Here is a 27204-nt window from a genome sequence, read left to right on the forward strand (position 1 = left end):
ATCTTTGCTAGCAGTTTTATCTTGCTTTTAGTTTATGTAGGTAGTTCCTAACTCACGTATAAATGGATTTGGCTCAGAAAAGTGAGGTCACATACACTTGTATGATGACAGTGGCTAAATAAAATGAGGAAAGTGGCTTTTTAGGCACACTGTTGGGCACATCTGCCCGTCCCTTCCATAGTAGTCGGTTTAAGCAGGCTTCTGAAGACGTCTTCTCTAGAGGAAAATGGGCACTTTGTACATGAAGTGGAACTTGCAGGTGGCCACAGTGTACGTGGAGTGTAAACAGGAGTACAGTTTTTGGTGTGGGCTTTTTTTTTTTTTTTTTGCTTTTTAAAGTCTTCTATTTGTTTTGCTTAGGTAAATGTGAAATGTGATTTCTCTTATATTCACCCAGTTGATAGAATAAAGGACAAGTCTATTTTGAAATATTTCTACCTATATTCTTGGACATACTGTAACTGTTTTTGACTCCTTGGGGAAAAATCCGAGTGGGTGTTAACTGTCCTGCCTTTGAAACAGTGGGCCCTCTGGACCTGTTACTGTTGCCCCAGGATGACCTGGCTCTTGGGCTTTTTGAACGTCTGTTTTCCTGTCTTCCCCTAATGTCCCTTCCAGCTTCAGATTTGCTGTTTGAAGTTAGATGAGCAAGTTGGTCAGAATTGCTTCTGAGATGCAGGTAGCGAGGCCTCGGCTCTGTGTCTTGTGGGTCCAGTGCATGGGCCCTGGGGGCACCAGCAACCTCAGCGGTGTTTTAGTCTTACGGTGGTGGTTTAGTCGCTCAGTCGTGTCCGATTCTTGCAGCCCCATGGAACTGTAGCTCGCCAGGCTCCTCTGTCCATGAGATTCTCCAAGCAAGAATACTGGAGTGGGTTCTATTCCCTTTTTCAGGGGATCTTCCCGACCCAGGGATCGAACCCGGGTCTCCTGCACTGCAGGCACATCCTTCACCGAGTGAGCTGTGAGGGAGGCTTTGGTCTTTTAATTCCAAGCTTGTAAGGGTTGTTTGTTAACAGTGAATTCTGGGTAGATTAAACCCTATTACATTCTCTTGTAAAGGTTCTGTGAGTGATGATATCTATGATTTTTTTGAAAGAAAATTATTACGATTTTAAGCATGCTTAACTTCTAATAAAGTTTCCTCTCTGAATGCTTTTTTTTGAAAATTACTGGAGTTTATAAAGATTCTTTTGATAGACTTGGAGTGGTTTGAGGCTGGCGTATTAAAGGCATCCCTTGTATACCATTAATATTCCAATACTGCAGTTGGCAGCATTTTGATTCTGAGGAGAGTACATGAGTTCAAGGTCAGAGAGATTGACTTGGCTGTTCATTATAAGCAATTATTCTGTGACAAATGAGTTTGAGATCAGACTGAAAATTCTGTACGAAAAATCAATAGTTCTAATCAGGCCCTTTCAGGTCATTTACACCCCACCTTTTGTTGGTTCGTCAGAGAAGAGCCAGATAAAACCTGTGTGACAGCAGGGCCTCCCTGCTGTTGCAGTTTCCATTTCAAACATATTTTGATATCGTAAATGAATAGTTTAATTGATTTAAAGTTGTAAATGAGTGGAAATCTACATTGTTTCATTTTTAATATTCTGATAAGATTTTCCAAATTAGCTTTAGCTGTGCACATTTTTTTCCCTCCCCTGGGGAAGGAGTTCCGCTTAAAGTGTATAGGCAGATTTGAATGGTTTCTTTCAGACCCTGAATTAAAGGGTTTTTAGAAAGTGCCTTTTCTTAAGTTTGTTGAAACAGACTGGAACTGTAGCTCGCCTCGCACTCCAGAGTAAAGCACGTGTGTTTCTGGTTCCAGTTTCCTGATGAAGATGAGGAAACGAGGTTGTACCGCCTGAAGATAGAGGAGCAGAAGCGCCTGCGAGAAGAGATCCTGAAGCAGAAGGAGCTGCGGCGGCAGCAGCAGGCGGGCGCCCGGAAGAAGGAGCTGCTCGAGAGGCTGGCGCAGCGGCAGCAGCAGCAGCAGCAGCAGCAGCAGCAGCTCTGCGCCCCGCCCGCCCCCGCCGCGCCCACTGAGCAGACGCCCGCCCCGCCGCCTGCCAACGGCAACCCGCTGCTCCCCTTCCCGGGGCCGCCTCCGGTCAGACCCAGTGTGAAAAACAGACTCCTTGTCAAAAACCAGGATGCGGCCGTTGCAAACGTTCCACCCAAGACGTCGGGCTTTGTGCCGTCTGGTGCTCACACACAGTATCCAGGACAACAGATGAAGCCACTGAAACACTTGAGACAGGCCAGAACCATACCTCAGAGCCCAGCTCAGCACAAAGTCCTGCAGGTGAAGCCCGCCGGTGGGGAGGGGCCGCCGCCCCCCTCGCAGACCGCTCGGGCCGCATCCCTCCAAGGCCGGCCCCCAGAGGCCAAGCCCGGTGCCAAGAGGACTGTCATGCACCGGGCCAACAGTGGCGGTGGAGACGGGCCGCACGTCGGCTCCAAGGTCAGGGTGATTAAGTTGTCAGGCGGGGTAAGTTGACGAGGTCACCAGGGCCTCTTGGACTCTGTGTTTCTCCGAGTGTGTCCCAGCTCCCAGAGAGTCTGTGAAGGTGGGGTCAGGTCACCCTCTGCAGTCCCATGGGCACCCCTGTCCCCCGAAGTGCTGTGGGAGGGTCCTTGAGATGCTGCTGCCCGCTGGGACCCCTGCCTCAGGTCTCTTTGAGTCTTAGTGGAAAACCAGTGTGACAATTCCTAAAGTCCTGATTTAGGAGTTTTGTAGAATTTTTAACTTCTTTTTGTAGATAATTTATAATAGAATCCTCAAATTTGTTTTAAAAAATTTCCTTTACCACAAAAAAGATAATCTGTTGCATGTAGCTTTAGAGTCAGTGAGTGCCTGTGGGTGGGGAGGGAACAGGGTGTATTGCTTTTAAGCACCTTTGTCCCAGACGCCATTTCCTGTCTTCCAGCTCAGGCTGGTTGCTCCACTCCCCCATCCCTGTTTGAGGAGAAAGGGGGTCTTCCCGCGGCATCCTTCAGAAGTGGGATGCACATCACTCCTTGCCTCACCTTAGCTCAGAGCCTGCCTTAGAGCGTCTGTGGCAAAGCAGCCTGCCTTTGAAGTCTGGGTAAGCCCAGCGCTGACACGGAGCAGGCTGGCTGCAGATAGGCCCTGCTGCAGGAGACCCTCCTGTCAGCCCGCGTAGAGCGCTGCTGCTCGGCCACTCAGTCGTGTCCGACTCTGCGACCCCATGGCCCGTATAGCTGGCCAGTCTCTTTTGTCCATGAAATTTCCCAGGCAAGAGTACTGGAGTGGGTTGTCATTTCCTTCTCCAGGGGATCTTCCTGACCCAGGGATCGAACCTGCGTCTTCTTCATTGCAGGCGGGTTCTTTACCACTGAGCCACCTAGTGCTTTCTTAACCCTGCCGTGCAGTCTCCACTTACTATGGAAGGTACGCCCAGCCTCTCGCTTTAACTGTCATCAGTTACCCACAAAATATCGACAGCAGGGAAAGTGCGTGTGTGCTGAGTCGCTTCAGTGTGTCCGACTCTGTGACCCCATGGGCTGTAGCCCGCCAGGCTCCGCTGTCCATGATACTCTCCAAACGAGAATACCGGAGTGGATTGCCATGCCCTCCTCTAGGGGATCTTTCCAACCCAGGGATCAAGCCCCTGTCTCTTACGTCTCCTGCGTTGGCAGGCGAGCTCTTTACCTCTAGTGCCACCTGGGAATCCTATAGGAAAAGTCAGTTCAGTTCAGTCGCTCGGTCATGTCCGACTCTTTGCAAAAAGGGCCTCAAATTCTCAGTCCCTCCAGGGACGGCAGCACCATTAGAAAGTGGAAGGAGTGTGGAGTCATTTGCTGTGCTGAATTAAGGGCAGCTCGTTCTTAGCCCTTTCGTTAGATGCGTTTCCGTTGCTTTTGTTGCTCAGTTTGTACGCTAAAGATGTGAAGTGTTTTCAAATGCCGTAAGAAAATTCTTGATAGACCAAATCTGTTTTTTCTCTCCTCCATTCATTGTGATTCAGAATGTTGATAAGTAACTGGCCTGTGTTGTATCAGATTGTTCTATCTCTAGGTGAAAACCCAAGTGCTCATCAGTTCCCAGTGCCTCTGTGGCTTCTGCTTCTGGCCTTGTTTTAATCATGGTCTTTGTCAGTGTCCCATGCTTTTACTGGAGCTGTAAACGCAGAGGACGGGCCCTGGGGCCTGGCTGGGAGTAGGCCTTTTGCCTGTGCAGTCAGGTGGCGCCCTGCAGGCCCGTGCACTCTGGGTTCTGGGGGACTAGGAGGGGCAGGGCGCGGCTCTGCTATTACCGGCATTCAACCGATGAACACCTTGTCTTCAGAAGAATTTATCTGCTTCAATTTTTGCTCTGATGGAAAACAGTGTGTTTTTTATATGAGATCATATTCTAAAATCATGCTATATGATTTTACAATACACAGGAAAATAACAAGAATTTTACATGAAAGTACTTATCTGCCAAACGTTGCAGTGGTTTTTCAGCTCTTCTTAATCCTTAGGTTTTAAGTTAACTGCCCAACATGTGTAAATCTGTGAACTAAGACTGTTTTTATTCCAGTAATGCCTCCATATTGGCAAGGCCGCCTTTTCAGAGGATAGTGGTCGCTTGCTTGTATCTCTCTGGAGTGGAACTGTGTTTCCCTCATGTCCTGGGTTTTTGTTGTTGTTGTGTGTGTATGTGTATATTTTGGTGGGGAGGAACTGTTTATAAGAGAACATACCCATTGCGCAAAAAGGAGACCGTTTAAGTGCTAAAGTAAGTGTGCTCTCATTTCCCCTCTTCCTCCTGCCCCTGCTGGTCTCTGTCCCCTTGCAGGGGCTGAGGTGTTGACGCCCAGGACTGTGCTGAACTGGCCGCCCCCGTGAGGGTCTGACGGGGGCTTCCTCTCTGGGAGGATTGACTTGTGTGCTGCATCTGTGGAGAATGTTATTTATGCATTTCAGGTTTATAATTACTTGTTTAATAAAAGCATCTCATTGTCAGTCAGCCCATGTTCTTGTATTTTGCTATGATTCCAGGCCTTCTTCACCTTCTCTTAGTACTAAAATATATGTTTTGTTCATAAGATTTCCTAGAGAAATTTACTCTTCAGAGAGTTTGATTTCCTTCACTTTTTTAACCTAAACTGGCATCTAATGTATTAGTTAAATTATTCTTTGCATTCATTGGTCTCCGTACAGGACACTGAACTATCATGGTACATAAAGCTGTTTAGAAATTATGCCAGTGATTATGTGATCAGAGTCAAAATATACATCTACAGAGTTGTTAGGAAAACAGAATTTTCTTGGCAGTCTTATTCTGATATACAAATGGAAAGTATATCACAATTCACATCAGGGCTCTCTAGGTGAGCTTTTACCTGCGAGGCAATGGTGGATCAACACGAACTTCTCTTTTTGTCGTTTTCTGTATTTCATCATCTCTAATTAAGTAATTTGTCTTTGGATTTTATTAAATTGAGTTTTTTGAAAGGTGAAAGAGCCTGAGTCTTAAGACTAGCTTTTTCAGTCTGTCCTTTAATTAATCATATTGTCTTTAAAAATTATTATTCTAATTCATACTGATCATCCAAGGAGACTCTCTGGTCTTTCTGTCTTGTTCCTCTTTGTTAGAGTTACTGTATTGTGGACATGGGAAGCATTTTCAGGAAGGGCGTAACAGAGAGTCTTTCTTGATGCTGGCTCTCGCAGTCAGGTGGGCAGGGTCACGGTCTGGGTTGAAAGCTCGCAGAGCCGTCCTTCACTTTCTTCGAGGGCGGTCTCGGCATTGTGTGTCCCGCTGGCCATCCTGAGGCTGTGTGTGTGGAGCGTGGAGACTGAGGCCCTTGTCACCAGGGCAGAGTGCACACGTGTGTGCTCGAGGGCGGGGCGAGGTGGGAATGACAGGGCTGTGGGTGAGAGCCGCGGCTGGGTGCTGGCCTCTTCTTTATTTCCTTGGGACCTTTCTAACACAGAGAAGGTACTTTATAAACGCCCATTTTCTTTTCAGAATGTTCCTAAGGCCCCGTCTAGAAACACATCCCATGATTTTATGCCGTATAATAAGTGGTAGCTACTGCTTATCAAGCAGAGTTGCTGCTTAGCATGTATTCACAGCAGCCTTACAGGTTAGCTCTGTTATTTCCCTTTTACAGTTAAGTAAGTTGAATGCCGAGGAGGTCATGTTAGTTGCCCAGGGCCACTCAGCTACTGACTGACTGGTAGAGTGAGGCCTCTGAGTCTTGTGCGTTTCACTGTTTTTTGTAATAGTTGTTTTGCTGCTCCTTCTCCCCAGGTGTTGCTTAGTCAGAAGGGAGCATAGTCTACTGTCTCCAGTGAGGATATGGCAATCAGGGCTGGTTCAGAACATCTCTAGGGGCTTTCCAGAGTAAGGGAGTGGCCACGTTTCATGTCGCTTGCCAGCCCTGGTTGGTGGTGCCCAGTCCTGAGAATTTTGGGAGGTGTTTGAAGGTACAACAGAGTACCTTGAGTGGTGAGTGGTGTCAGGGCTGGAGGGTGAGTATGGAGTGGCCTGGTACATTTGGGTAACCACCTGGCCACTAGCCTGGTATAGTGAATTGAAGTGGGTGACGGTATACCCCGGTGGAGGGTGGCTGTGACTTGCTTTGTGCTATAAATGTGTCTTAGAACATTTCTGTATAAATCACAGTGGGTCAGATTTTTATTTAAAACTTTGGGTTGAAATCATGAAGGGAACTTGAAATTTAAAGAGACCTTGTGTTATGAGGCACATGGAATCTCTCTAAATTTTCATTTTCCCCCACTTATATTTTATTGTCTGGATTTGTTAGGTGAGACTTAAAAAGGAACACATTCACACTGCTTTTAAAGAGGATTACATATCGTCAACTATTGCTTCTAGAATTTAGTGTGCCTCCCCGAATATTGTAATCAACTTAAAGGATTTCATTTGATGAAATGGTTCTATTTTTATTGCTTAAAACATAGGAATATTCTACATTTGCTCACTTCTCAGAAAGCTACTTTTAAGTATTTAATTCTCATAAACCAAAAGAGAGCAATCTTGTTAAATCATGGCTGCAGATGTCCCCTGGTGGACCAGTGGTGAGGACTCCACCCTTGCTGCCGAGCGCCCAGCTTCAGGCCCTGGTCGGGGAACTAAGACCCTGTAAGCCCCGTGGCACGCAGCTCCTCCCGCCATAACTGCTCATGACCAGCACGTAGTCCCGTACAGCTCCTCAGCTACTAACCGAGCACACGGGAAATACAAACTGGTCAGCGTAACTTATGTAGTCACCCCAGCCATGACTTGTGATGAAGCACCGGAAAAAAGAAAGACGAAGCGTGTGCCGGGCGAGATTCAGGAGTTTAATTGGGCCTGCAGCACTGTCTCTCAGTTAAGGGGAAACGGAACCTGTGAGGCGTGTGTATCCGATCACCCGGCCTGCGTGAGCACCAGTGTGACCCAGGGTCTCAGTGTCACCAGTACTGAGATACTCACCTGTGTTACTCATGACTGCTCAGTATTACTACCTTTCCTTTAGTTAAGGGCAGGAAGAATGTGTTCTTCCACTGTTCTTTACTGGAGGGGGAAATGACGACCCGCTCCATCTTCTTGCCTGGGAAATCCCAAGGACAGAGAAGCCTGGCGGGCTACAGTCCACGGGATTGCAAAGAGTCGGACATGGCTCTTCTTTAAGAAAGTGAAAGCAAATTTGGAATTCTGCTGCTTTATTCTGATTGAGGTAATGAAACATTTAAGAGTTGGCCAGCAGATTGAGGAGCCCTTTGTTGTGCCGACCACTCAGGAGGAGGAGAGGCGCACCGAGCGCCTGAGCAGGAGAGCCCGCCGTCCGGGCGGGAGACTCGGAGTGCTCCACACAGGCGGCCCCAGCTTGTGTGGGGCTCTTGCTTCAGGGGCTTGCCCTGAGTTTGTAGATTTGTTCTTCCTCGAAAGTTATTGTCAGGTTTTCTTTAGAGGTGGTAGAAGAGGTAAAATGTGTACAATCCTGACCCTCTTTTGTGGAATAGAGGCATTTTTGGATAAAGTACAATCTCAATTTAAGAGGCACTGCAAAAATAGTACAAGATTTACCAGATTTACTAGAGAGAGCAGTGTCGGTCCACGCTTTGGGGACTCTGGTCTGAGGCGGAGTCGCTGGCAGAGGTAGAAGCAGCCCCGCTCGCTGCCTCCCGCCCGCTCCCCGCCCCATGGTCCCTGTGGTCCCAAGGTCCAGCCGCTGCTCCCCCTCTGCCGTCTCTCTCTCTGCCCGGCCCACACGCACGTGCCTGGGCTCCCGGTACAGCCTCTGCCCTCTCTCAGAGCTGTGTCCCAGTCAGTGCTCCTGACTTAGGCTGGGTTTCCTCCTTGGCTCATTTTTTGTCTCTGAATTTAATTTAGGACAGTTTCAAATGTGTTATTTAAGAAGCATCTGTTGATGGCACTGGTAAGCAAGGTTGCACTGTGTGTGCACGCGTGCTCAGGGGAGTCCCAGCTCTCTGTGACCCATGGACTGTAGCAGGCTCCTCTGTCCATGGGATTCTCAGGCAAGAATGCCAGAATAGGTTGCCCATTTCCTCCTCCAGGGCATCTTCCCACCCAGGGATCAAACACAGTCTGCTTGACAGGTGGAGCCGCCAAGGAAGCCCTCTCTAGTGAGCAAAGGTAACGCCAGAAATAGCGCGAATCCCTGTTCTTCTGGCTGCCTTTTCATGCTGAAATTTATGGTCTGCTCCCGCACTCCTCCACTCCCGTTTACAAGGTGGGATCGTGTCGCGCATCGCATCTGGCTGCTGTGTGGCGAGTCGGCAGTGATGACGCGTTCTCAGGGAGCCCCAGGCCAAGGCAGGGCAAGTCTGACCTTGCGGGTGTTGCTGCATCACGCAGCCAGCTGCCCGACCAGGAGAAGGGCTCAGCTGACCAGCTCACTGGTTTCTGGCAGAAGCCGATTTGATGCCATGGTTTCACGCAGTACCTGGGAGCCGAGAACATTCTAGAGGACGAGGGTAAAGCAGGTCTGGTGGAAGTGAGTCAGAAACGAGGCAGTCAAGGGCAGGACTGCAGCGGGCTTGCGACAGGGAAGCCCTTCTGGCAGGCCCCGCGCTGACACAGGGAGGAGAGCCAGGAGACGCCCTGCCTGGGCAGCTGGGGCGGGGGCGCGGCCGCGGCCTGACTCCCGGCTTGCTGACCGCAGCTCCCCCTCCCTGCCGTCCGTCCCTCTCCGGTAGGCGGAGTGGTGTCTTCTGTCTCCTGACCACTTCCCTGTTAGAGGCGCTGGTGAGTACAGATGGTGGGAAGGCGGAAACTCGGGCCCGAGGAAGAATGGGTCATGTGTCGTGAACAGTCACTTGTTCGATAAAATGTGTATGCTAGACTTTTCTTGGAGGACAAGCCGCTGTATGGTAATACTTATTTTTAAGAATTTTGGAATACTTTAGTGGGAAGAACTGGTAACTTCTAGAGACATGACCTTTTAATCATTCTTAAACACGTGACCTCTTCATTTGGGCAAAGTGGACTATAGTTCATTAGAGGACAGAAGTCAGTCTTAATCAGAAAGTCTGCACATTGATTTATAGGTGTTTTTATGCATATGGTGTTTCCAAGTGAGATGAGTGGTTAAATCAGAAATAGTTCGTCTGTAATTAGGAATCAGGATTTGCTCACCCAGCTTCTTCAGCAGAAAAGGAATCTGCTTCCTCCAGTGACCTGGGTGCCTTCCCTGTCCTCACGAGGAGCAGCTGGCAAGAGTGGGAGCCAGGCCCTCTGCACAGGGAAGTCACCCTGCGCTCTGAAGGAGCTCCTTCTCCGCTGCCCATCCTGGGAAACTGGAGACGCCTTGTTGGCCCAGCACCTTGCTTTGTTTCTCCAAAGGCCAGTCAATTTTGCTTTTAAGCGATCTCCCCAAACCTGCCTAGTCTCAGAAAGGAGAATGTTGAGAGCGGGAGCATTTGCGTCGCTGTGCTGTGGTAGAGCCCTGCGGAGAGATCGTGTGCCTGCCTCTGGGCCCTTTTCCTTTCTCCAGGAGAGCCCTTGGGCGGTGCCTCTAATCTCAATGGATTTTGTTTCAGTTCAAGGGATGTAGACTGTTAGTGGAATTAGGAAGCGTTTTAGGTTTAAGTTGCTAGTTACACGTTTTGCATGCTTGCCATGTGTAAGGATAATTTATTGCCGAGACTAGGTGAACACTGCACGTGTGGATTGTTCTCACCTTGCATCGTACTGTGGTAGTTTAATTAGGGGACTGACCCCGGAGCCTGGAGAACAACGTCATTTCCATTCGCTCCTCCTTTAAACAGTAGTCTCAAAGACAAAATAGAGCCTTAAATGCACTGGTGTTGAGAAACTTTGCGTAGCATGCAGATCATTTATTGCCCAGATTCCGAGTGAGCGCTCTAAAGATCGCAGGCTAGACCCAGCATTGTTGCAGTTAATAGGAACCTGTTCTGTGAGGTCTGTGGGCTGCAGATCAGCAGCGCTGCGATGACAGTGAAGTAGGCCTTATCGGCAGGAGAATGCATAAGAGGCTGCCCTGGGACCCCAGCCACTGTCCTTCCGTGTGTCCCGACAATGTTATCTGTCCTCTCAGCGCGGAGTATCACATGTCTGTCATGAGCACAGAAATTAATTTAATGTCACCTGAAGACATGCAATTAATCTTTTAGAGGTTTTCATAATACCTTTACAGAAAGAGTTGCCAGTTTGGCGGATTTGGATTTTGGGGTTTAGAAGAAGATAAGGAAAATTAATTTTTCATCAGGGTTAATACAAGCTAGCAGGGCCACAAAGGCTGAGAAAAACGGTTGGGGAATTTGTCAAGTGTTGTCACTCTAGAATAATGCTGCTTAGCGTCTGATAGGTGTAATCAAGAGTTGAGATTTCTATAGAGAGGGATTAATCAATTTGCTCACCAGTGAATGCAAGTCAGTGATATCACTTCTTCATGGGATTTAAGAATGAAAATAAGATTTGATCTGTCAAACTGCAGGACGCCCTGACAGTATCAGTCGGCATTTTTATCTATACATTTAAGCCATTTGTTATAAGTAAATTTGTCCTGCTAATGTTGGTGGCTACAAGCCTCATTTTTGGGTAACGATGAAGCTGATAAAAAGTATTCCTTAAGCTTACTTAATTCAGGAAGTGCCTCTTATATTTAAAAAAAACTACTCTCAAAAGGCACTTTTTACAGTATTCATTAAAAGATAAATCATTTGTGGGAAAAAGCCAACAAAATATTTCCAGTTTGGTCTAAGACGGGCCAAACTTCTTTTCTCCTCATCTGTTCTGGAGGAAGTAAAAGAAGTTTAAGATCATGTCTAACCACACTAGTGTGTAAGGAATTTAAAAGGGAACCATGCTGCCCTAGAGAAATTCATTTGCAAGATGGATTTCCTTTCTTTCAGTGGATGGAATCTGCCATGCACAGACGACTAGTAATTTCCTTACATTAGGACAGCATTGTTTCTAAAAGTCCTCGTTTGAATTGACAGTATTTTTAAATTTACATAGCTGAGCACTAACAATTGTGGGGTGTCTTTTCGGTGCTGCTAACTATGATGTGTGGGTTGTAGAAGACTTGTCAGTAAATGGGTGGGTTCCGTCTGGGTTGGTTCTGAACAGCCACTGTTTTTCTTCTGTGTCTCTGTGTGAGAGTAGGTGTGAAAATACGTTTCTGGCCACAGCCTAGAAATTCGTAGGTTGACTGTTTGCTAGTGTTAACTGGAGTAACTCTGGGATTTAGAATTTCCCCTGAGAACTAGCTTTTCATAGTGCTGTTTTGAAAGAAAATAATTGTTCTCTCAATTGAAAGAAAAGCAGCACTGTCTTTCTTACAAAATAAAAAAACTTGATACTTATGTATAAGGCTTGAGTCCTAAGCAGTGATTTTCAGAAAAAAGTCAAAGCAGCGTATTACAGTAACCCTTCATTTACTTAAAATGATGTGACTGAGTGATGGTCAGCCCCTTTGTTTCCAGCCCTGCTAAAAAGCGTTATGTTGGATGTTAAGAGTAAGCTCCTGCCTACGAGGTCGTGTGAAGTCCATGCTTTGGATCCACCAGGACAGGAAGTCCTGGTAGCACTCAGTGTGTGACCAGTGAGAACAGTAATGTTTATTTTGAAGGAGATGGAGGGAAACAGACCCAAGTGTACTTCTTGTCAACTGGGAGACATTCAAAAAACAGCTCTGTCCATCCTCCCTGGGTAGGGCATGGTGAATGATACCAAGACTCTGGTGATTAAGAACCTAGAGTGCCTTGGACATTGCTGTTTTGAAGTTTCTTCCATCATATGTAGCTATGAAGTGAAGTGAAGTCGCTCAGTCGTGTCCGACTCTTTGCGACCCCATGGACTATAGCCTCCCAGGCTCCTCCGTACGTGGGATTTTCCAGGCAAGAGTGCTGGAATCCTCCTCCAGGGGATCTTCCCAACCCAGGGATCGAACCCTGGTCTCCCTCATTGCAGGCAGACACTTTACGCTCTGAGCCACCAGGGAAGTGACTCCATAGGCAGCTATAGGGGGTATAAAACACTGTCCTGTTGTGAACTAGTAACTCTAGAGCTTGCTCAGGCCTTCCCCCTACTCGTGTGAGCAGATGACAGCCGTTTTTCCTAAAAGTTGGGCTTTTGTCATAATCCCTGCCTGAAACATCCCTGTGTCTTGCTCCTCTGCTCGTATCTGCCTGCTCTGTGCCGATTGTCTTCGATCTCTCTTTGGTCCTGAGGCTGCTTGGTGACCCGTGTCCCTGTGGGGCTCCCCTTCTCGTGAGCGCTGCAGGACCGGGAGTGCGGATTAGCCCTGAAGACAAAGAGTGCAGTCCCATGGCCCAGGCAGCCTGAGGGCTGGAGGTGCCGCCGTGGCTCCCCACGAGGGCGGGTCGGGGCGCTCACTGCGCCGGGAGAGGCAGGCACGGTGGGGGGGCCCGCGGGGAGGAAGCAGCGCCCGGCTCCTGTGTCGTCGCAGGCAGCCTCAGAGAGCCCTAGACAGAGAGGCGCTTGTGACACTTGCTGCCTGTGCTTCTGAGCTGTAGATGGAGAACAAGCCTGCTTTAAACTCTTTCTTGAAAGGACAGTAAAAGTTTAGAACTTGGGCTTTCAGGGTTTTTATGTGACTGAATATTGTCAGGCGTGAATTATCAGTCTCTGACTCAAAATGGCAGTAAAGAGAATTTTTATTACTTGCCAGCGTTTGTTGACTCAATGTTTATGTTCTCAATTCCTAGTTTAAAAATCATCAGATCTCTACAGTATTGTATATTTATCCCCCAGATACATATACAGTGTATACGTCAAAACAGGCACACCCTGCTTTTGGTACAAGCTCTTCGTTTTAAATAAAAGTTACTGTCTAGATCGTCTGCGTTTTCAGTTTTGGGTTGCTAAAGAAGAATTTTATGACAGCGCTCCTCATTGTCCGTCGTCTGTAGGGACATCATTCCTCTTAGGGCACTTGTATTAGCTCACTGCTGATTTCTGCAGCCTGGCAGAGTGTTTTGGGATGCCCACATCCCTGCACTGACTGACAGTGGCTCTACCCTAGTATCCTGATAGTGCAGGCTTTCTTCACAGCACTTTCAGAATGACTTAGTTTTTAGATGCCTGGTCTACTGTTTATTGTTTTATTCAGTAAATAGCTCAGTGCCATCTGCATGCACTAGAAATTTTGGCTTGGTGAACAAAAACAGACTCACCAAAGTGCAAATCACTGGTTGCTCTAGACACTTAAAAATGGCATATGCTTTAGTTGTCCACAGACTTCGTTCAGCCTCCTCTCGGGAGTTTCCAGGGAGCCCATGAATGGAGGACTTTCCCATAGAGGCAGCCACACAGAGCCAGCTCATAGACCCACATTTGTGAGAAAGGTAGACGTTAGAGGAGAATTGGTCAGTAGACTGGGGAGCTGAGCTGTGGGGAGGTTTAGTGGCCCAGTGCCTCCTGCGTGTGTGACGCAGCCTCTGGTGGGACCTGGGGCTAGTGTGATGTGTCCACCCTCTGTAAAAAAAAAAAAAAAAAGATGTTTTAAAGAACAGCAAAACTTAACCCTTGCAGAGTGAATTTATGAACCATATACTAACATAATTTCAATGGGATTTTAGGGAGATTAATAAGTAATGGATTACTGGCTCTTAACGATTAGGAGTATTTGTGTATATCCTAAAAATTTTCAGCTTTTTAGTATAGAAAGATTTCAAGCATATAAAGAACTGGAGAGAGTTCACACAGCTTTTTCTGACTTCTCAGTAACTTTATGTGGATTGTGGTCCCACTGAACGGCCTGGCCTGCCTTTCTGTGGGGCTTCCGTCTTCCTTTGGGCGTGCTTCTCCATCAGGCTGGAGTGGATCCACTCACCATAGGATCACATTTTAGGCAGTTCCCGCTGACACAATGTAGGGGTGCCCTCCGCTTCAGCTGTCCTCAGCCCAGGCTGGACGTCACTGGAAGAGCCTTAAGATACGCTTGCGTCTGGGCTCCAGCTCAGGACGGTCTGACTGCGTGGCTCTGGACTAAAGCCCAGGAATAGTAACATCTGAAAGGTGCCCAGGTGACTGACATGCAGGTTGAGGCCCTTGGCTAGTCTCAGGCCAAGTGTGGCGTGAGCTCTCGGCTTTGGCAGATGCCCTTTATCAGGCTGATGAAAGCCCTTCTGTCCCTAGTTCATGGAGAATTTTCATGGCGATGCCCCTCCTGTATCAGTGCAGATGGCCGCATGGTCTTCTCCCCCACTGATGTGGTCTGCAAATTGATTTTTGAGTGTTAAGCCAACCTTGCACTCCTGGGATAAATCTTACTTGAGTATGGTGTATGATCCACTGAATTGAGCTTGCTGACATTTTAGTGAGGATTTTTTTCATACATATATACACATATTTATTTATTTATGAGGGATATTCTTCTGTGGCTTTTGTTTCTTTTTTGTCTATTTTTGTATCTCAGAAAAACAGGGTTCAAAAAATGAGTTGGAAAGTTGTTCCTCCCCTTCTGCCTTCTGAATGAGACTCTGTAGAATGGATAGTCTGTCTGTCTTAAATATTTGATAGAATTCACCAGAGAATCAATTTGGGCCCCGGTTTTTCTTTGTGAAAGGTTTTTAATGATCGATTCAGTGTCTTCTTAGATTTCCAGATTTTTCTCTTTCTTCTTGAATCAGTTTTGGTATCTTGCATCTTGCCTGGAGAATCCCATGGACAGAGGAGCCTGGCGGACTGCAGTTCACGGGGTCTCAAATAGTTGGGCGCGGCTGAGTGATGGAGTGTGCAGTACATCCCTTATGGAATTTGTCCATTTCATCTGAGTTCCCTGATTCTGTTGGCATAAAGTTGTTCAAAATATTCTTTTATATTTCGGCAAGTGCCACTTTTGATAATCTCTCTTTTATTTCTGATTTTGGTAATTTGTGTCTGTCTGCCCCTTTCCTTAGTTAGTTAAAGGGTCATCAGCTTTAAGGCCCCAGGAGAGTCGCGGTGCTGGGCTTTCCCTGCCGTCTCTCTGTGTGCCGTGTCCGTGCTTCTCTCTGATCTTACGTCCTTCTCTCCAGCTTTGGATTTGGTTTCTTGTTTTTTCCCTAGTTTCTTGTGATAACGGGTCAGGTTCTTGAGTTTAGATCTGTTTTCCTTCCTGATGCGACTGCTTTAGGTGCAGCCCCTCGATTCTGATGTGTTGTATTCTTATTTTCACTCAGAATGCCTTCTGCTCGGTGTCTGTGCTCCTTTCCACCTCCGAGCCCGGTCTCCTGGCCGGCTGCCGTGGCGCCCCGCCCTCGGGCTGGGCAGAGCTCAGGAGGCAGCACTGCCCAGTGCCTGGCCTCGGCCCTGCTCTGCTCAGCTCTTCTCCCTGCTGTCCCCTGTGGTTCCCTGTCTGCCCTGGGGGCTTGTTTAGGCCTCCAGTAACTGATTTCTAGAGGCTCCTCTCACCATTCTGTGGATTCCCAGCTGGTCTGTTTTCGTCCCAAATAGGACTGAGGCTGGAGGCCAGCATGCACGTGGAGACTTGTGACTCAGAGGGGAGGGGTGACTGGGTGCTGTCGGCCTGTGGTTGCTGCGGGGAGCACCACTGTTGAGGGTTGTATCTGCAGGAAGGACATGCTGGGATGTGCCTGGGGGTGGTCAGGAAGATGACCCACTTTCATGAGATTTGAATCGGAGTTAAAAGTTTAAAGCAACTGCTGATGCATACTGTCAGATTTTCATAAGGGTGCTTCTGACAATGGAAAAGGCATGCCAGATGTGAACTATTTTTAAAGTTAAGCAATATTTCATTGAACTAAAGAGAACCCACTTTAATAATTACAGACCTCTTGAGTGGATGCAGTAATTAAAGCTCTTAGATTTAAATTTGATAAAGGCTCTTTAACCCTAACGCCTGTCAGGTGAGCGTGTCCTTTCCTCAGTGGCCCTCATGAGATGGCAGGTGGGTGATGCTGCCCCTTGGTTGAGCACTAATCGAGGTGGACCCCGGTGCTGGGCAGGGAGGTTTGCCTGTGCAGACACTGACCAGCACGCTGCCTTGTCTGTTTCAGCAGGGAGGAGAGAGCGACGGCTTTTTTCACCCGGAGGGCCAGCCTCAGCGGCTCCCTCAGCCCCCAGAGGCGAGGCAGCAGCCCACCCGCAAGGTGACGCTGACCAAGGGGGCGCTCCAGCAGCCGCAGCACCCTGCGGCGGGGGCCCACATGCATGCGGCCGGCCCGCCAGGCATCAAGAGCATCCAGGGGATCCATCCGGCCAAGAAGGTGCGGCCCAGCCCCATCCCCGGGAGCGCTCTGGGTAGAGGAGCTGGAACGCCCCCATCCCTGGGTTTGAAAGGTGATGTGCTCACAGGCGCGCTTCCCTCCCTTGGCTTCACCGTACGATTCTGGGAGCTCACCTGGAGCCCAGGGTGTGGGTGTCTCCTGCAGCTCGGCGTGCACGGTGGGTGCGGCTCTGCATGGCCCCTGCCCTCCCAGCTGCTCCTCCAGAGGCCCCTCCGATGTTTCTTCTCAATACCTCGTTCACAGATGGGAAGCCTTTGGGGTGAAGTCCCCTGCCTGAGAAGGTGCCCCTGGCCCCGGCTCTTTCTGCACCGAGGGATGCCTTGTCCGAGCTCCGTGTGTGAGATGAGGGCCGCAGCCATCTTCCCAGGAGAGGAGTGTGCGCCACTTCCTGTCATGTCCCGTGGGGCACCCCTCCCCGCAGCTTCTAGTGAGGGGCGTCTTCATAGCCCCCCCAAGCCCCGCTCTCTGCCCCACAGCTGCACACGCGCGAGGACTCAGACTGCTCTTGAGTCCTCCTGGAAGCAGCTGGACCCTGCCAGTCCCTCCTCTGCTGGTCTTGCTGCTGATACTGAGGAGGAGTGTTAGTGTGAAGACCAACCTAGGTCTTTGAAATGTTTAAATCACTTCGTGTGTGTTGTCTCATAAACACCTTCTGATGCAGAAACAGACAGTCCGTTTGTGCTGTGAGAGGCACCGGCGCAGTCACGTTCGTCATACCTTCGGGTCAGAGCTTTAAAAAATGTTCCAGTCTAAGTTTCCTCAAGTCGGGTGTTGTCCCTGGATGTATGACGGGAAAGACCTTAGGGAGGCCTCCCCCGCCCTCCTTCACCGTAGCTGTATGCACAGATAGTGCACTTGAGGGCCTTCAGTCACTGTAGTTGGGGTTTCGGTTTTGCTTTGAAAGCCCTGCTGAGGAGTGTTGTGTGCGGAGGGTAGGGGGCCCCTGCTGCAGAATCTGCCTTTCAGGAGGGATACTGCCGTGGCCTGCAGTGATGGGGAGCTGGCTGGGGGCAGTGCTGCGCAAGTTCACTGACGCCCCCACCCCCCCCGCCCCCACTGGCCTGAACCACAGTGGGGAAGTTCGGGCTCTGGGGCCTGTAAGGACTGACTGGACCCACATCTTTGTGTCAGTCGATCGCCTTTCTGGAGCCTGTGGTCCTGCTGCTTTGTGCACAGCATGACCGTGTGAGCAGGTCGACTGGTACACAAAGTGCCCACCCAGCACCGTGCGTGACGCGCAGGCTGACCGAGACTGCACCGCCTCCTCTCCTCCTCTTCATGAGAGTGTGCTGGGTGTTGCGGTCCTGCTTAGACACTCAGGAACAGCTGCAGAGGGTCCTGCAGCTCGTGGTACATTTTGGTGAACTCTGAGTGACGCGCTCGCTCTGTGTCTCGGCAGCTGTGAGCAGACGCGCAGCCTGACCCTGAACGGTTTTTCTGTCTTTACCAGGTGCTCGTGCATGGCAGAGGCCGGGGCCTGGTGGGAGCCATGGGCCGGGGCCGCCTGATGCCCAACAAGCAGAACCTGCGGGTGGTGGAGTGCAAGCCTCAGCCCTGCGTCGTGTCTGTGGAGGGCCTCTCCTCGTCCACCACCGACGCCCAGCTGAAGAGCCTGTTGACGTCGGTGGGGCCCATCCAGGTGGGCCACCCTGCGCTTTCGGTCTGTGCCTCCATCTTGCCCTCCCAAGACTCAGTTCCTTAAAGCCCCTGAGAAGAAAGCTGAATGTTTTACCATTGTGCACACTTGGTGTCAGAACTTTTTGCCTGAGGGTTAGAGTGTTTGTAGTTTTTCAGGTGCTCAGAAATTTCATGAACTATTTATTCCAGCTGAACAAATTATCCTTTGAAATCCTGAAATTATCCTTGAATTATTGAGGAGCGGCTTGTCCGTCATTAGACACGTTAAGCTTGTGTCCACAGAGAGCTCCTCTTGGACAGTCTGTCATAGAACTGGTTAATCTGCAGGAACACAGCTGGCGTCAGAGAGCTTATGATGCTTTTAAAAATACAGGTCTTCTGAGTGGAGATTCTCCAACAAATGGTAGTTGAAAACCTGGGATCAGATCACAGTTGAGTAGTGAGCCTGGGACTCTGGGTAGGGATGGGGCGGGGTGGATGGCGAGTCCAGGCTGTGCCCGGGGCCCCTGCTCCTGGCTGGCTCCCGGCCCGTGTCAGGGTGGGAGGTGGTGGCACTCTTGCTCTCCACGTGTGGCCTCTGGTCGGTCTGGGCCGCGCTCCTGCCCCGCGGTCCCAATGAGTCTGTCGTGCGTCCTTGAGCGTGAACCTGTGCTCGGGGTCAGCGCGTGATGGCAGAGCTGCTGCTCACAGCGCTGCGCGACTGGCCTGCAGGAGTTGCAGTTTGAGTGCTGCATTCCGGGGGCCGCTTTTCCATCTGCCTTTCTCCTTCTCCTGTTCTGGAAAGATGGATTAGAGATCACTGTGTTAAAGTTTAATGGAGGACACTTTATTGAAGCGGAGCAAAACTGATCCTGGGTATTTAAAGGCTTCTTTTTATTAGAGAAGAAGACAGGAAGATAAGAGGGGTTACATCAGGTACCCTCAGAATGTTGCCGGAAGGAGTCCCGGAGGGTGAGGAATTCAGCAGCTGCCCAGTAGGGCCTGTGGGCCATCCCAAGGGTCCCAAGGAGCCAGCACCCCTCTCTCCTTGCCAGTCTTAGTCCTGAGGGATGGTGTTGAGGGCCGTTCACAGGTCTGTAAGCACTGTGATGACAGAGTGCTAATGTAACAAACTTTGCCAGCATTAGATAGCTGAAGACCAATATTGTTAAGTTTAAATTGTGAGAATATGCTTATAACAAGACTTCGATGTGGTTTAACTTTAAATACACTTTAAGGGGGGTGGTGAGGAGATCTGGGCCTCCTGGCTGCAGGAGAGGCAGCCGTCAGGCCTCTGGTGGGTTGGGCTGTGGCGCCACCTGGTGCCTGCGTGCCCTGAGAGCAGGCGGTGTCAGCACCCAGAAGGCCCTGCCTGGTGCCCACTAGCAGGGGTGTGGGAAGAACCAGAAAGAAGGGCCTGTCCACACGTCCACCATGCCAGGGGTTCTGCTCTTAGGGAAGGGACGGGCAGGCTGGAGCGGAGTGAGACTGCGGTGGCTGACTTAATACGGTGGTGGTTGGGGGCTCCGTGGACAGGTGAGCCTCGTCAGCTGCTGGGCCCTCCAGGACGCAGCGGGGCCGCGGGCGTTGGGCTTCGAGAAGGCTTCCGTCTCGGTCCTGAGTTTGCCACTTCTTGGGGTGCAGCTTCCCAGCCGAGGACGTCCCCCAGGCCCCGCACAGTAATGCGCATGTTGTCTCTGCCTCTGTCCCCGCCCCTGGAGTTACCACGGAGGTGGGGTGAAAGAAACGCGGGGCCTCTGGGCGCCGTGGAGGGAAAGCGTGTGTCCTCGGAAGGATGCCTGTCGTCCTTGCGCGAGGTCTCTGGGGTCGCCTCAGGCTGCCGGCGCTGCTGTTCGGGGGCGCAGGCACAGGGGAAACCCTTGTTCTGGGGCTATCTTGGGTTACCTGCTGAGGAGGAGCCCCTTGGAGCCATCGTGTGAGGCGGGGTTGTGTTGGAGCGTCTCACCTCCTGTGAGGAGCCCTCCTGCCTGCCTTATCTGGTTTTGACGGACCAGGAGCGTCTGGGGAGACCTGGAGGAAGTCGGGATCTCAGTGGAAGCAGTTTAGTTATTCTGGAGTTGAGGACCTTTGGGGAAGAAAACACTAGACATAGTTACATGTTGCTGGTAAGCCGCTCAGTCGCGTCCGACTCTTTGTGACCCATGGACTGCAGCACGCCAGGCCTCCCTGTCCCTCACCAACTCCCGGAGCTTGCTCAGACTCACGTCCATTGAGTGAGCCATCTCATCCTCTGTCGTCCCCTTCTCCTCCTGCCTTCAATCTTTCCCAGCATCAGGGTCTTATCTAGTGAGTCAGTTCTTCACATCAGGTGGCCAGAATATTGGTGCTTCAGCCTCAGCATCAGTCCTTGCAGTGACTATTCAAGAGAAATGTGGACGTTCCCAAAACTGATATTTTGAGCTTTCGAAAAAACAGGCGTGGCCACACGATCTGAAACTGTGACGGGAAAATTGTTGACCAGAGGCTCCCACACACAGTTCTGAAAACGCTGTTGTAAGTAATTGTCCCAAAAAAAGAGGATTTCAGGCAGAGTGCATGGTAACCCGAGGGCTGTGATCTGTAGGGTAAGTTTGTACAAAATGAGAGCAGAAGAGGGGCCTCAGAGTCTCTCTCAACTGTGTCAGAGCAGAAGGAACAGCGCTTATGTTGTGGGTGAGAGGAAGCCCAGATGCTGGAATTGAGGAAAAGACAGACTTGGCGTCAAAAAAGACGATATCTAGTGTAAACGTGAAGAGGAAGCAGCGTGTGACGGAGTGGTCTGAGATGCCAGAGTCGCTGTTTCAAACACCCCATCGCCAACGAGAGGGCCGGGTGACCCGCGTCCGGAATGAAGAGGGCGGTGCCCCTGCACTCCAGCCCAGCTGTGGGCCCAGAGGAGGAGAGCTGGAGTCGTGGCAGGCCCGCCGCCCGGCGCGCCCCAGGGCTGCCCCTGCGGCCTGGCTGCCCAGGGACCACTGTCACTATGAACCTGACGGCTTACCCCTGGGGCTCTGTGTGAGCAGGTTCGTGTGTGTCTAGAACACCGAACATGAGTGTCAGTTTTGCTTCAGTCAGTTCCTGAAGGCGCTGGGAACTGTTGGCCAGAGTAGGGAGAGTAGTGTGAGTGATTTTCAGGGCTGCAGGTTCACTTAAGAGTTCCCCCAGCATTGCCATTTATTCATGCGCACAGGCACGAACACAGGCTCTCCCTAGAAAGAGGAGGAACTTTCCCGAAACAGGGAAAAGAGACCTGGAGTGGTGTGGACGACTTTCTGGACTCTGTCCACTGTCCCTGCGGTGCTGGTGGCAGCTCAGTCCCGGGGTCCTGAGTGGGGTCACTGAGCATACACATAGGAGGCCGCCTCGGAGAGGCGTCGCAGCCTGCGTTCTGCTGCTTGCAGTAGCACGGGTGCTCTCGGGAGTTGTCTGCAGGTGTCTTGTCTCTGAAAAATGACAAGTATATCTGGGTGAGGTGGACAGTGAGCCTGTCCCCGTGGGCCCAGCAGGTGGAGGGTCACAGAGTGTGGGGTGGAGACAGAGTCCGCCTCTCCATTTGTTCCGGGTGAACTAAAGCGCTTGCTTATTTGGAGATGGGCTGCTGATTTGCAGGATGTATTTTTGGAGTGGAAATTGGTGATTATAGTACATGCCCTTTAGTTTATAGTCTACGGTATCTTTTTCCATCTTCCCAGTAGAGTGATTGCTAATATTTGTCACTTTGGTAGGTCAGAAATGGTTAAATATTGACTGTTTTGGCAGTGTATTAATCTTTTATCTGAAAATAGCCTCTGTATTTTGAAAAAAAAAAGGTGCAGAAATGTCAATAAGGGGGAGGGAAAACATTTTAAGACGATGTTCTTACTGCTTCTGTTGACTGTTGAGAAGCAGCTCACTCCTGTGATTTAAGAATTTCATTGAAAGTTTACGCTCTTTTGATTGATCCTTTCTCAATCAAATTGAGCTTTAAACCAGGAAGATACAGATACCTCAGATGCCGTTTTATATGATAAGTGGTAAACAGGAAGCATCATATTTCATTCCACATTGTGAAGTCACCTAGAGGAAATACAGTCTCAATAGGCTTTTTCTCAGAAGAAGAGCATGGTATTTTCAAGATCCAGATTCCATCTGTGAATCGTAGAGTGCCGATAATTATTTGTGCCGTCATAACAAATTAGTTTTCCTTGTCTGTTCCTAATTGAGTGATTTTTATAGTTTCCGACAGAATAAGTCTAGGTGAGCTGTGGTTCTTGTGTTGAGAACTGCCGTGGTGCTGGCAGCAGTTGGCATGAAGCTGTGTCTGCGTGCCTGGCGCCCTCGAGCGCTGCAGCCACGTGGCGGAGGTCGGGGCCGGGGTCAGGAGGCGGGCCTGGCGGGGTGCCTGCTGCGCTGAAAGCTGTGTGCTGCTGGCATGTCCCAGAGAAACTAATATTGAGCTTTACTTGTCCAGCTTTACTTGGAGAAGGGAATGGCAATCCACTCCAGTACTCTTGCCTGGAAAATCCCATGGACAGAGGAGCCTGGCGGGCTACAGTCCATGGGGTCGCAGAGAGTCAGATGCGACTGAGCGACTTTACTTTGTCCAGTGAACTTAGTGATCAGTGAAATTATCAAGAAAATTCTTGTGCTTCTGGGTTTTGTATCTGACAGAAGAGGTGAATCTGCTATTTGCTGAGCTGGTGTCAAGAGTGCAGGCAGACAAGCCTGCTGGCGGCCGCCCTGCGCCAGGCGCCCTGGGCCTGCTGCTGGTCAGGGGCGCCTGGCGACATGCCGGTTGACCCAACTGCCCCTCCGTGTGGCCGGTGTGAACCTCGGCGCCATGCCAGCTGGGCACTGGAGACCGTTCGTTTCTGTGTAAGCGCCGGAGAGCGGCTTTTGGGAAAGCGTTTCCTTAGTGCTCTGCTCGCTGCTCTTACTTGTGGGGTGCTGTGTTTATGGGAGTGGGGGGCTCCTGTTCTGATTCACAGCATCGCTTTCTCAACGTGTTTCAGAGAATTGATGTTTTGGCTAGATAGTTCTGTTGGAGGTCTTTGAACAAGTGCTTTAGAACGAAACCGCCGCATGTGTAAACCCTTGTCAAGGGTGGTGTGTTACTGCTGGCTGTGTTTCTGCCTGCTGCACTTCACTGGACAGAAGCCCAGACACAGCAGACGGCTCTTAGCCGCCGAGTCCTTGCTGCTTCCTTGGGTTGGGTCCTCCAGGGAGCAAGGTCTTCGCCGCCCCCCACTCCACCGGGCACTTGGCTCACTGCCCCAGACACCTGGCCAGTCACCAAAATGCTTGAGAAGGATCAGACTTTGGAGAGTGGGCTGGCTAAGAGATCCGAGTCCTCCTTCGGCGCGTCCCTCCCAAATCCTAGAGTGCTCTGTCGGAGCACAGAGCTCCCCTCATCCTTGGGGCAGGTGTGAGGACCAGCTGTCCGTTCACAGTCCTGGCACTGGTCTCTTCGCTAGACAGATCTGTCCACTCCACGCACGCCTCTGGTCTTCACTCCAGAGAGTAGCCTAGGAAATGGTGTTTCACATCCTAGGATATAATTTAAGATGCTACTTCATGCTCCTCGACATTTTAAAGTGCAGAGTGTGAGCAGACAGAACCGAGGGCTGCCCCGGTCCCAGCCGCGCCCGCCCCCCCCCCCCAGCAGCCCCACTCTGTGTGAGGACCTGGGTCTGCCCCAGCGGTCCTCGGGGGAGTGCCGCCCCTCCGCCTCGGGCCCCTGGCCAACCTCATCCCTCCTGTGTGAGTGGGGCCTGGGGAACGTCGCTTGAGGGGAAGGGAGTCTCTGAGGTTGGGCGCCTGCCCCAGACCTGCGTGAGCAGGTGGAGGGAAGGGGGGGCAGCTGGTGGGCAAATGAAGGAGGGTCTTTACACTGGGCCTGGAGGATGCTGAGTGCTGCTTAGGGCGGGGGCGCGGGGCTGTCTCGACAGGGAGCTTGAAGTAGCTAGTTTGTGTCAGGGACCTGTGGTCCGCCTGGACTGGAACCTCGTGTTAACCCCTATGGACTAGCGTGTGCATCACCCCCTGTGCCGCGGTGTTGCGTGGTGCACAGCCCCACTCTGACACGCTTCTGTCCTCTTCCTGCAGAGCTTGCAGATGCTCCCCCAGCAGCGGAAAGCCATAGCCAAGTTCAAGGAGCCAGCGCACGCGTTGGCATTCCAGCAGAAGTTCCACAGGTATCGTGGAGTCCCTGGGGCCAGACGAGGGTGGGCTGGCTGTAGGACGCGGTGCGGAGCGTGCCGTGGGCGGTCCCGCGGGGGGCAGGGGGCTTCACGTGTGTGCTGTGTGACCTCCCGCAGGCACATGATAGACCTGTCCCACATAAACGTGGCCCTGATTGTCGAGTGACCTCCGCGGACGGGCTGACTGGGACGCCGAACACACACTGTGGAACTCCTCCGGAGCTGCGCGCAGAGGCCCCACGAGCCGAGTCTCTCCATCCACAGCCCTGCCAGGCTGTTGTCTGAGACGCCCGACGGCCCAGAGTAGATTCCAGAAGAGCTGGACTTGCGGGACGTGGCAGACTCGAGTCGCTGTTAGAGCGTCCGCGCTCTGTCGCCACCACAAGAACTGCAGTTTGGTTCCCTGTTGTTCTCCAAGTGCTCACAGTGCATGTAGACGTTGTTCCTTGTGACCTTACTGTATGACCGACTCCAGTGACTTAGAGTCAGGAGAGACCACCACCGTCACAGATTCTCAGTATTTTTCACAGCAAAGAATACTTGATAATGGTTGCACTTATCTTCAGTGCAGGCTAGACGAGTGTCTTCTCACCCAGCTTCACTCGCGTTCCTTTCTCAGAAGGCCCTCCAGGGCTCTTGTGGAAACGTAGAGGCAAATTCGGGTGGCGATATCCTGGGAAGAAGGGCGTGCGGGTGGCTGGGAGTGGTGCCAGTTGTGCGGCAGATTCTGCTTCTTGTAAATATTCCCAGAGCGCCAGCCCAGTTCCAGAGGGAAAGCCCCTTTCTACACTCTGCCCAGACACCATGCAGACGCTGGTGGGCACTGGCGTGAGCCCCCGAGCTGAGCGCAGGTTTTGCGGCCCCGCTAGGGGAGGGTAGGCCAGCTGGAAGCTTGAAAGGGCCTGTTTGGTTTCTTCCTCATTTTAGACACAGCCCCAGGAGGCATAGTCACGGCACCGGCTCTGGGATACGTACATGACTGTTGGGAAGCCTGGTCGTCACTGCTGTGATGAGCGTTTTCTTTTTTGAAGGCCTTTTGAGCAGGGGCTGTGCAGTCCTTCAGTGGGCCCGGAGCAGGGGCTGCTCGCACTGGCGTGTGGGCGGGCAGCTCCGGGGCTCGGGGTAGCTTCACGCAGGTGAGACGCTCGCTCCCCGTAAAGTCATCTTCAGCAAAATCCGTTCTGGGCAAACGATGACAGAAGTGCCTTACTGCATTTGTGCTCATGCAGGAGTCTCACTGTTTGGGTTTATTCTAACATGGGCCTGAACTATTGGAGCAAATGATAACTGGGGCATACTCAGACTTTTTAGCTGAATTTTATACGTAAAATTTCCTGTCACATTTATTAGTAGAATTAAGGGAAAGAGACGCCTGTTGCTGGTTAGCACAGCGAGGCCCCTCAGCAGGGCACCCCTTTCTCAGCTTTCTCGTGGGTAGCTGAGATACAGGTCATGTGATCTTGTATCTTCTTGTTTTCACAGTTGAAATTTTATGTTTTTCAAATTAAGTCACCAGAACTGCAGGGGAGCGTTGAGACCCACGAGCCTCTGTAACGCTGACTCCACAGTGCGCCACGTGCTAGGAGGGAGCCTGCAACGTGAAGGTGGGTGCTCATGGCTGCTGCTCGGAGGCTGCAGTTCAGGAAGCTGTAGGCACTGGTAGAACACGCTAGATCACCTCTCGCTGGGGGTGCCCGGCCACTGGTGTGCCCGCCCCCCGGCTCGTCTTCACAGGTAGATGCAGGTGTGGGCTCAGTCCACAGAGAGCTGGGCTGAAGCGGCAGCTGGGGCACTGCAGGCGCCATGCGGGGGCGCCCAGGCCACCTGCCCCCCCGGGCGGCGGGAGGCTCACAGTTAAGGGGCTTGTTCAGGGCTTGATGGCGCAGTGAAATGAGCCTGCCGATTTCACCGCTTTTTGAAATAGTCTGAGTGTGCTATGACTTTGAAGCTAAAAATCTGCCCGTTGTCTCCATAACGTAGCTGGGCACCGTTTTTTCTGGTTAGCGATAATAAACTAGCTAGGCACCCTTTTTTCGAGTTAGTGATAATAAACGAATCCTATTTGGGCACCTTGTTCACAGCGGCCCTCATGGCTACCCTAAGGGCTGCTTTTGTGTTGTCTGAGCCCGACATGGTGCCCCAGGATGCGTGTGCGTCTGTAACTGTCTGCACACACCCGGAACACGCTTTCTATGGATAGAACATTCTTGAATGGCCATCGGCTAAGTCGGCCAGGCCTTCCGTCAAGGCCTGGTTAGAGAGGTTCCCCGTGGTCGCCTCCTGACACGCTGGGCCCGTGGGCATGGGCTTTCAGTGCCGGCCAGGCCTGAGGACGCAGCCTCGGTTTCCTTGAGGAAACTGGGAAAGGAAGGAGCAGAGTTAGAAAGGAGCACTGTTGCCGCCTTGCGCACCGCGCAGCGCAGCGCAGTCAGCCTACCGCACGCTGAACCCTCTGGGAAGATCTGTTGCAACCATTATCTTTGTTCTTTATTTATCATGCATTTAAAGTGAGATGCAGAAGCAGTTAACACACTATGTAAATATGGACCTTTTAAAATTAAATCCTTAAGGGAAATGCTTTCAATTCAGCAACATCGTAGCTATTTGTTAGTTCTTTTGTGTTGTCTTATGGAAGTTTAATGGATACAGTTCCATAATGTTGATGTGTTTGTGTGTATATTCGATTTTTATAAAGATGGTAGTAAGTCAA

The 27204-nt window shown here is 50.9% G+C and overlaps 1 protein-coding gene across 12 annotated transcripts in view; it reads left to right on the forward strand.

Moving 5' to 3' along the window:
* The window catches only part of RBM33 (RNA binding motif protein 33), a 109166-nt gene extending 81962 nt beyond the window's left edge, over positions 1-27204 (forward strand). For 5 of the 12 annotated variants that reach the window (XM_069587199.1, XM_069587201.1, XM_069587203.1 and 2 more), the window contains 5 exons: positions 1823-2485; positions 16468-16677; positions 18149-18337; positions 24400-24488; positions 24612-27204. In XM_069587199.1, coding sequence (XP_069443300.1) covers positions 1823-2485; positions 16468-16677; positions 18149-18337; positions 24400-24488; positions 24612-24660 — 1200 coding nt within the window. In that variant the 3' untranslated portion in view covers positions 24661-27204. Of the gene's footprint in view, positions 1-1822; positions 2486-3338; positions 3410-16467; positions 16678-18148; positions 18338-24399; positions 24489-24611 lie in introns of those variants that run through there. The other 7 variants (XM_069587200.1, XM_069587202.1, XM_069587205.1 and 4 more) reach the window with 4 other exon arrangements.

The sequence above is a fragment of the Ovis canadensis genome, chromosome 4, assembly GCF_042477335.2.
Source record: "Ovis canadensis isolate MfBH-ARS-UI-01 breed Bighorn chromosome 4, ARS-UI_OviCan_v2, whole genome shotgun sequence".
Taxonomy (NCBI): domain Eukaryota; kingdom Metazoa; phylum Chordata; class Mammalia; order Artiodactyla; family Bovidae; genus Ovis; species Ovis canadensis.